The 10,700-nt window shown below is 37.9% G+C and overlaps 2 protein-coding genes across 2 annotated transcripts; both read left to right on the plus strand.

Moving 5' to 3' along the window:
* Nucleotides 1-235: 235 nt before the first annotated feature.
* LOC307248515 (olfactory receptor 2A14-like) lies at nt 236-3,875 on the plus strand (the record flags this gene model as incomplete). The annotated part of the gene is made up of 2 exons (XM_080024910.1): nt 236-1,137; nt 3,647-3,875. 2 exons carry the CDS (start codon nt 236-238, stop codon nt 3,873-3,875), a joined length of 1,131 nt encoding a protein of 376 aa, XP_079881036.1.
* Nucleotides 3,876-6,242: 2,367 nt separating this feature from the next.
* LOC307248517 (olfactory receptor 10A6-like) lies at nt 6,243-7,193 on the plus strand (the record flags this gene model as incomplete). The annotated part of the gene is made up of 1 exon (XM_080024912.1): nt 6,243-7,193. One exon carries the CDS (start codon nt 6,243-6,245, stop codon nt 7,191-7,193), a length of 951 nt encoding a protein of 316 aa, XP_079881038.1.
* Nucleotides 7,194-10,700: the final 3,507 nt, after the last annotated feature.

Raw genomic sequence — 10,700 nt, forward strand, 5'->3', positions numbered from 1 at the left:
CACTCAGTGAATGTGTACGATTTAGTTTGATGGTTATCACGAATATTATTCTGGACATCACCAGGTTTGTTTATCTTTGATCAGCTGTTTGAACTACGTGCATTTGTTGATAGCAGAGAATGCACTCAAAGATGTTATACACACACACAGCTGAGAAGAGCTGAGAAGAGCTACGGTACGTATTGAATATTTTTGAGGTTTGGGAGTTTTTGACATTTCCACTCAGTTGTTAATAATGGCAAATTCTACTTCTTTAACTTTGTCTTATTTCATTCTTGGAGCTTATTTGAATGTCGGAAATTTAAGATACTTGTATTTCACAATAACTGCATTGTTGTACAGTGTGATAGTTATTGCCAACACATCTCTCATTGTGGTTATCTGTAGGAACAGAAGCTTACATGAACCGATGTACTTTTTCCTCTGCAGCCTGTTTGTTAATGAGTTGTATGGCAGCACGGGGTTTTTTCCTTTTTTTCTAATCCAGATTCTCTCTGACATTCACACTGTATCTACTTCATGTTGTTTCCTGCAAATTTACTGTATATACACATATGCAAATGTTGAATTTTGTAATTTAGCCGCCATGTCTTATGACCGATATCTTGCCATCTGTTGCCCTCTGCAGTACAACACACGTATGACATCTAAAAAGGCATTTATCATTATCATTGTGGTATGGTTGTACTCTCTTGTTAAATTCTTAATCACTTTATCCTTAGGCATTCGTTTGACATTGTGTGGAAAGGTCTTAAACGGTCTTTGGTGTAGAAACTACCTTGTTGTTAAGTTGGCCTGTTCTGATACAACAGTGAATAACATTTATGGCCTTTTTGCCACGGCTTTCTCCATTTTAGTGCCTCTGCTTCCAATTATTTTTTCTTACATGAAAATTCTTAAAATCTGTTTTTCTGGTTCCAAACAGACGAGACAGAAAGCTGTCAGCACCTGCACACCTCAGCTGGTGTCTCTCATTAACTTTTCATTCGGTTGCTGCTTTGAAGTAATTCAGAGTAGGTTTGATATGAGCAGTTTACCCAGTGTGCTGAGAATGATTCTGTCTGTGTATTTTGTGATCCTACAGCCACTTTTGAATCCTATCATGTTTGGATTGCAAATGTCCAAAATAAGAGTAATGTATATACACATGTGCTGTCATAAAAAGAGAGATGGTGTGCGAGGGAATTACAAAAATGTTTTCACAATATCTTTTATTGGGCGCGCTGAAGTTCATTGTTAGTTAGTAGAGCAGATTCTGCATTTTGTTTCTCCACATGTTGATGTGTCCTTAGCTGTGTGTGTGTGTGTGTGTGTGTGTGTGTGTGTGTGTGTGTGTGTGTGTGTGTGTGTGTGCTTGTTTGAATGAACAGAAGAATAATGGCAAATATCGCTTATCATTATTATTTTGATATGGTTGTACTCTTTTGTGAAGTTCGTAATCACTTTATCATTGAATATACGTTTGTCTCTTTGTGGGAATGTCATAAACAGTCTGTATTGTAATAACTACCTTGTTGTAAAGTTGGCTTGTTCTGACACAACGGTGAATAACATTTATGGCGTTTTTGGGGTCGTACTCACCATTATTGTGCCACTACTTCCAATTATTTTCTCCTACACCACAATTCTTCAGATCATCTTTTTTTTTATTAATTAAAAGAGAAAAGGCTGTATCCAAAATCTGTTCTGTATGTCACTGTGTATGATATGTTCGCACAAGGGAAGGAAATTAAAAAATGGCGCTAGAATACTTGTAAAAAAAATGTATTAATATATTCCTGCAACTGCAATTTTGTGATTAATTTCATGAATAAAAACGTTGCAAAAAAAGATCAAGATTTTTGTTTTGTTTGTGTATTTATTCAAACATTTCTGGAAAGTTGTATTGCAAAAAGTTACAATTTTAAGGTCAGTTTAATTATGATATCTATTATGATTATATTTAAAAAAAAAATATATATATATATAAAGAATTATTATAAAGTTATTGAGCTGTGGAAAAGGGGTAGGATCAAATAAGTTTATACTTCTTCCTACTCCTGTTCAGGCATATCAATTCAATATGTTATTTGTTTATTTTTTGTTTATTTTTATTTGTGAAATCATTTGAACATATTTTTTTATTGTATTTTCATGCTTTTAATTTTTCTTTTTTTGATATGTCTGAAATAAAATTGAATCAATCAATCAATCAATCAATCAATCAATCAATCAATCAATCAATCAATCAATCAATCAATATCTATTAGTTAAAATATATTATATAATAGCCTAATAATGCATTTAGTTAACTGAGTTCACCGACCTCTTACCAGCCAAAATGGCGAATGGATATATAGCCTCCTCAAAACACTTTGCTTCACGGCTAAAACTAAAGTTGGAGTTGGATGCATTATTTGAAATGTTTTTGTTACATGCTTGATTTTTTTTAAAGTGTAAAGAGTAAATTTAAAGAAAAATTAGGAGTAATGAACACGAACAAAAATATATATGACTGTCTTTCTAAAATCAAATCCAGCTGAGATATGGTTACTGTTTGTAGGTTGCACACTGAAGTTATAGTAGTGTGTAACTTTTGTGGCCCCCGTGAGGAATTCTATGGATGAGTAATTACATGGATGCATGGACGTTATACCTTCTGCTGTACGTCAAGGTTTTTTCTTAGCAGTAGAAGACACAGTAGTGACACCAGTTTGTAAACGCTGCCATACTGAGAAATACAGAGAGAGTTTTGTAGAGCTGGTAGGCTCAAAGATGTGAGAGCAAAGATCAAATATCACGTTCCCACATATCAGCTTTTGTGAAGCTAAAGAAAGGAGCTCGAGTGCACGGCTATCCAATATCAGTTAAAGGCGGACTCAGCGATTCTGGAGAACACATGTTGTCAAATCAATATCTTCTCATGATCTGCTGGGTTGGTACGATGGCCTAGAGCAGCGGTTCCCAAACTTTTTTAGCCGCGCACCCCCTTTTATGTCCCAACCAGGTTGACGCACCCCCACACATAAAAAAAAAAAATGCAGCAAGCTTTTTTATAGCCATATTAAAGGTGGCATGTTTAATCATAATCAAATGACCAGAACACACATGATAAAATAATCACAATCACAACAAGGGGCAGAAAGCAGATAAAATGGGGAAAATATTATAGCCTAATATTTTGAGTCACGTTGAGCAACAATTGCAGCAAGTTTAAATGACCGTGGAGCAAATAACCCCGTCATCATAACACAGGTTATGGAAATAAAATTAGAACGCCAGTAATTTTAAATAAATTCCGAGAATGAATGTAGAGGCCACAAACTAGGTGCGCATATGCGTAGAAGAAGATAACTTCACTTCATTTTGAATAGCCCCCATTTATTTATTAATTAAAATTCAAGTTTTTGATTCTAAATTTTACAAAGGAAATGTTTATTTACACGTCTTTATTGTGTGGAGAAAAAACACTGTACCCGTATTGGTCCGAGTATAAGACAACCCCGATTATAAGACGACCCCCCCGTTTTTCAAAACTCAACTCAATACATTTTGTTTATTTAAATAATGTACGAAAATAAAAACGCATTGAAAAAAACACTTTTCTTCATTGCAAATAAACAGTAGGATAGTGCAAATAGACCGAACTCTGATGTGTTCACTACAGACTATTCTTCACACGCAAATTCCTCTGCCCCGCTGTGATCGCTCTCGCTGTCATCTCTCTATGCTCTGGTTCGGTGCATAGCGGGTCATCCTCGCTGCGTAAAATGAGTATCGCCCCACCGGCCCGGCGCCTCACACCTTGGGCAACTCCAGAGAAGAATAGAGTCCAACCCCGATCCAGGAGTACTGTTCCAGAGCCCAGACATGGAGGTAAGTCCCACCAGGTCTAATTCGTGGCGCTCCACATCCCGCACCAGTTCCGGCTCCTTCCCCCACAGCGAGGTGACGTGTCCCCAAAGCCTCTGCCGCCCGGGTCTGGTCCGTCCTCGCCCTTCACTGCCCCATGAGAGGAGAAGCAGCTTTTAGTTTTTATGCACCAAATATCTGGAACAAACTCCCAGAAAACTTGAGGTCTGCTGCAACCCTCAGTTCTTTTAAATCGAGTCTTTTCTGTTTCCATTTTAACCTGTACTTTTTATTTTATTTAAATGTTTTACTTCTTTTCATTCGCTTTTAAATGTCTTCTAATGTGTTTTATGTATTCTAATCTTGCCCCTGTAAAGCACTTTGAGTGGCCTTGTGTTTGAATTGTGCTATAGAAATAAACTTGCCTTGCCTTGCCATGAGGCAGCGCACAGACCCCAGTGGTTCCTCTGTCGAGTGGTGGGCCCATCAGCTGCAGAGGGGGCTGGTGCCACGGAGCTTCTTCGGCCCCGTGGCAGACCCGGCCCCCTCTCTGGGCCTGGCTCCAGACGGGGGCCCCGGTCTCTCCTCCTCTAACTTGTTTGTCCATTAGGGTTTTCGGTAACACTTTATAATAACTATCCGTTGTAACTCGTTAATAGATCATTAGTAAACTCTTAATTAATGATTATTAATGATTTGTTAAGTGTTTGTTAGCAGTTTGTTAAGGATTTATAACAATGGTAGATAGTTAATATCTTAATAATTGAATCAGTTCATCTGGGAGGTAATCCGAGATTAACTGATCACGTCACGTTCAAGTCCATGGCATGCACAGTGTGTATTGATTTTATTTAAAAATATTTGAAAATGGGGCTGCCCTCAGTTGCCCATGCAGTGTGTATAGTCTATAGCCTATTTCAGCCTCGTCGGTATCTCGGATTACCTCCCAGATGAACTGATTCAATTATTAAGCTATTAACTATCTACCATTGTTATAAATCCTTAACAAACTGCTAACAAACACTTAACAAATCATTAATAATCATTAATTAAGAGTTTACTAATGATCTATTAACAAGTTACAACGGATAGTTATTATAAAGTGTTACCGGGTTTTCTTGAACCATTCTTAGTCGGGCCCCTCACTATTTTCGTTCATTTATTTCTTCATTGATTCTTTCACATTATATTATTTTCATGATTGTGATTCGGTGGTGCACCTGTAGATCTGGCTCTAGCCCTCGAGGGTACACACACACACACAGACACACACACACACACACACTGAGACACACACACAGACACACACACACACACACACTGAGACACACACTCACACACACACACACACACACACACACTGAGACACACACACACACACACACACACACACGCTGAGACACACACACACACACACACACACACACACACACACAGACACACACACACACACACACACACACACACACACACACACACACACACACACACACACACACACACACACACAGACACACACACACACACTGAGACACACACACACACACACACACACACACACACACACACACAGACACACACTGAGACACACACACACACACACACACACACACACACACACACACACACACACACACACACACACACACACACAGACACACACACACACACTGAGACACACACACACACACACACACACACACACACACACACACACACAGACACACACTGAGACACACACACACACACACACACACACACACACACACACACACACACACACACACACACACACACACACACACACACACACACACACACACACACACACACACACACACACACACACACACACACACACACACACACACACTGATAGCACTGTGCTACTGTGGGTGTTTTTCTCTCATGGAATCTTCAAAAGAAGTGGAATCATAGTTTGAGCTCAGTTAGGAGGGATTCACTGTATGACTGAAGCTGCATGACAGGTGAATATGAAAGTATACTCGTCCAAAACGCTGTTATTTCTGGTATGATTGTCCTCATTTTGTAAAGGAAATGGGCCATTTACATGTGTATTTTATAGTTGTTTTCATTATAACGGATGTGTCTAGGGTTAATACTACTCTGACTTCTGTTTGTGTGTGTTCATGTGTGTCTTATTCTTTCAAGAGTAGGTTGGAAACATTTTGTTTAAAAGTGACTCATGTACAACTATAACGCTGCTTTGTAATTGTCTGTCTGTCTATTTTTATTATTTAATTTTGTCATTATTCAGTGTTATTCAAAACATTTATCTGCATTAATGTTGAAGCTGCACATTGCACCAAATTGCAAATCTTAACCACATGTCCAGATCTATGAGAGTTTGCAGTAACTATTGCTTTGTGTGCTGAGTAGAATTATTCATCATGATAAATTCTACCCAGGTTTTGTATTTCACACTGTCTGCCTACTTTGACACTGGACTTCTCAAATACTTGTATTTCACAATAACCATTTCTCTTTACATGTTCATAGTTGGTGCCAATGTGTTGCTCATTGTGGTTATCTGTACTAACAGAAGCTTACATGAGCCTATGTACCTTTTCCTCTGCAGCCTGTTTGTTAATGAGTTGTATGGAAGCACAGGGCTGATCCCATTCCTTTTGGTGCAAATTATCTCTGATATTCACACTGTTTCTGCACCCTTTTGCTTTGTGCAAGTTTATTGTGTGCACACGTATGGAGGTATAGAATATATAAACTTGGCTGTTATGTCTTATGATCGATATCTTGCTATCTGTCATCCTCTACAATATCACTCACATATGACGTATAACAAAATAGCCACGCTTATTGCTTTTACATGGCTGTATCCTTTGCTTTTAGGACTAACAATGGCGTATTTGAGGTCTTCTTTGCAGCTTTGTGGGGTTATAATTAACAAAGTGTACTGTGACAGCCACTCTATTGTAAAGCTTGCTTGCTATGACACCAAATCAATTTATATATATTCACTCTTTCTAATTTTTTGCGGAGTCGTTGTTCCTTTAACTGTAATATTTTTCACATACTTTAAGATTTTGAAAGTTTGTTTTAACGGTTCTAAACAGACCAGACAAAAGTTTGTCAGCACGTGCTCACCCCACATTGCTTCCATCTTGCATTTAACTCTTTTGAACGTGGTTGAGTTAACACAGAACAGGTCTGAGACGAACAATGCGCCGACAATGTTGCGTTTAGTTTTTTCGTTGTACTTTCTGACATGTCCGCCCATCTTTAACCCTCTAATGTACGGCCTGAATCTCTCCAAAATCCGTGTCACATGTAACATTTTAATTTCAAATAGAAGAAATAACTCTGAACAGTTGTCTATGTAGATTAGATTACTATATGTATTGCCATCGTACAAACATACAACGAAATACAAGTGCAATCAAATCAAAGCTGCATAAAGAGCTCATTGATACTATTGTACATTTGTTCTTTCACACTAAAGGTGCAGTGTGTAACTTTGGATGTGTCTGAGAAGTGAAACATTTTCTAAGATATATTCTCATAACTGACTAAACAAACTTTCCTCACAGGAAAATGTGATCCCTGGAACACTGTTTGAAGTTAGAAAAGCTTCCTGAAAAGTTACTGTGTCACTGTTGTTGCTTACAGCAGCAGGGCCCACAGTTTGGTTGTTAAAAACATATTCTAGTCTTGTGTTTAGTTCCAGGTTTCTCAAAATAATTTAGTTTTGATTTATGATGATAGAATTATTTAATGTCAAGAATCACATGTAGAGAAAATATGTTTAGTGAACTAACTGCAGGCTCTGTGAATGTAAACAAATCCCCGTCCCCTGAAACTACACAGTGACCCTTTAAAGGTGTAATATATGTTTTGAGAAAGCTGGTGGTGCGTGTTTTGATGCTGAAAATGTGATCCCTGGAACACTGTTTGAAGTTAGAAAGCTTCCTGAAAAGTTACTGTGTCACTGTTGTTGTTGTTTACAGCAGCAGGGCCCACAGTTTGGAGCTGTACACCCTCTCTCTCTACATTCTACTCCTTGATGTCAAGTCAAGTCAAGTCAAGTTTATTTATATAGCACATTTACAGACGGCTAAGCCCCACCAAAGTGCTTCACATAAAGAACAATTAGTGCAGTAAAAACAGGATTTAACACAATTAAAAAGAAACAAATAAGAAAATAAAAACAACAACAACACAGAGGTTAAAACGACAATGCCTGCAGGAGTAGTCTAGTAGAAGGCAAGAGAGAAGAGGTGGGTTTTTAAAAGTGATTTAAAAACATTTAGGGACTGTGCTGCACGGATGTGGAGGGGAAGGCTGTTCCAGAGTGGTGAATGGACATTCTGCTGTTTCCTATGATCAATTATGAGTTATTTTGGTTTTATTTTAAGAGTCAGATTATTGTGTGTGCACCACTCTGTCCGCCTGTCAGACATTACCCTGCTTTATTAATGGAACCTTAAAGTTATAGATATTCACTGATTTTGACAAAACAAATGTTGACAACAATCATTCTGCAGAATCACTGACTGCACCTTTAAAGACCTACTTCACCGGTGGGAATATGAAGGTGCATTGAATTCTGAGATCCTATGTAGTATAAATGTTCAAACATTTTAGAAATCGGTTCATCCTAGCCTGAGAAAAGGCAGAAAGAGTGTTTTATGGTCTCACTGTCTAACCCTACATTTCTCTTTCTGTGATGTCACATGCGTTCCTATGAATTGTGTAAATAAAGAAGTTTAACTCCAACATGTTTCTTACTTTGTCGTTAACACAGAGACGTACCATCTACAATACAGAGGGGTTAAGTTTAGTTTCATCACATAACTTCCCCAACACTTTTATCAACCAATTTGGTCCTTTTCTGCATAGGCTACATTTCTGGTGTAAATTGCGGCCTTTATTTTTACAGGTTATGTCATTTTAGAATCTAATACATAGGTGACTGTCACGGGCATTTCCTGGTTTCCTTCCAGTATGCATTTTGTTTTTGAATGACATAAAATGTATAAAAATCTTACGTCCAACATAAGGTGGTAGAGATGAAACGGGTCGGAGGATTCTAACCACTGCACCATGAGGGCCCCAGAATTTTTAATTTTTTAATAAAGTCACCTGAAATACAGAAAAATAAATACATATAATAGCAACTAGTCATACAGGGGGGGGGGAGGTCTAATCACTACACCAGGGGTCACCAACCTTTTTGAACCTGAGGGCTACTTCATGGGGGGGGGGGGGTTAACCACTACAGGGGTCACCAACACAGTACCAGGTAGCCCTCAAGGACCATATAAGGCGCCCGCAGGCCTGTTCTAAAAATAGCATAATAATCTGTTTCCCACCTTTTTTAAGTCATTGTTGATAATTATTGTGAGAAATCTTTAATATGATCAGTGTCTTCACATAGATGAGTATCATTAATCATTAATAATAATATATAACTAAAGGCAAACTGAGCAAATTTGTTTTTTGCAGAAGAGTGTATCAAACTGGGTGCCCTTCGTATGACTCAGTACCCATGAAGTAGCCCTCAGGTTCAAAAAGGTTGATGACCCCTGCACTACACCATGACCCCCCCCCCCCCCCCCCTCCCCCCACTGTGTCTCATCTAAACAACAGTAAATTGATTTTCTTGACCAAAACATTAACATGAACTCAGGCCTGGAGGCGAAGTGTTTACATCAGTAGCCACGGCGACAGCATGGCGTTTTCCCATGATGCCCGGTGATACAGAATGCTAATTGGCTTGTTGTTGAAGCTGGTTTTAGCCTCCAGAGTGTCCGAGTGTCCACAGTCGTCTCTGGGGTCCGGCCTTGTGTTGTGTTTATCTATCTATCTATCTATCTATCTATCTATCTATCTATCTATCTATCTATCTATCTATCTATCTATCTATCTATCTATCTATCTATCTATCTATCTATCTATCTATCTATCTATCTATCTATCTATCTATCTATCTATCTATCTATCTATCTATCTATCTATCTATCTATCTATCTATCTCTTTAAAAAACTAAAATCCGTTAGGAGATCCCAGGGGACATTTACCTTTAGTTTACCCTGAACAATACACTCCAATTGTGTATTAATGACAGAGACCAAATATATATGGCACCTGGGAGCCAAATTCTCCATATTTCCACTTTTTTTCTTGAAGTGCATAATGAAATAAAATGAATTGTCTACTGTTCACTGGACACATTGTGTTTTGATGCTTTAGCAATATTGTGTTTGAAACTTATATATCAATAAAGATATTTTAATTTGACATTTGAAGAACATGTGTAACACAGAGATCCTTAGTTTGATAAATAGGGATTGAACAAGGAATATTGTCCTTAGACCCAAAAATGACTGAAGTGGCCCCTGTTATCATCCCTGTGTTCCAAATCACATACTCTTTCCTTTTATTGAACTACATACTAAAGTACAGAAGAGTTTTAGTCTTTTTGCTACACTACATACTAAAGTACAGAAGAGTTTTAGTCTTTTTACTACACTACATACTAAAGTACAGAAGAGTTTTAGTCTTTTTACTGCACTACATACTAAAGTACAGAAGAGTTTTAGTCTTTTTACTGCACTACATACTAAAGAACAGAAGAGTTTTAGTCTTTTTACTGCACTACATACTAAAGTACAGAAGAGTTTTAGTCTTTTTACTGCACTACATACTAAAGTACAGAAGAGTTTTAGTCTTTTTACTGCACTACATACTAAAGTACAGAAGAGTTTTAGGGCCACAGTTTTTGGCATACTGCAGTTGACGTGCATGTATTGGGACATCCTTAATATTTTTCTGAGATACTCAATAGTAGGGAAGTATGGGGATTGGAACGCAGGGTATGATTACCTAG

Source organism: Ammodytes marinus, assembly GCF_949987685.1.
Source record: "Ammodytes marinus genome assembly, chromosome: 3".
NCBI classification, from domain to species: Eukaryota; Metazoa; Chordata; class Actinopteri; order Uranoscopiformes; family Ammodytidae; genus Ammodytes; species Ammodytes marinus.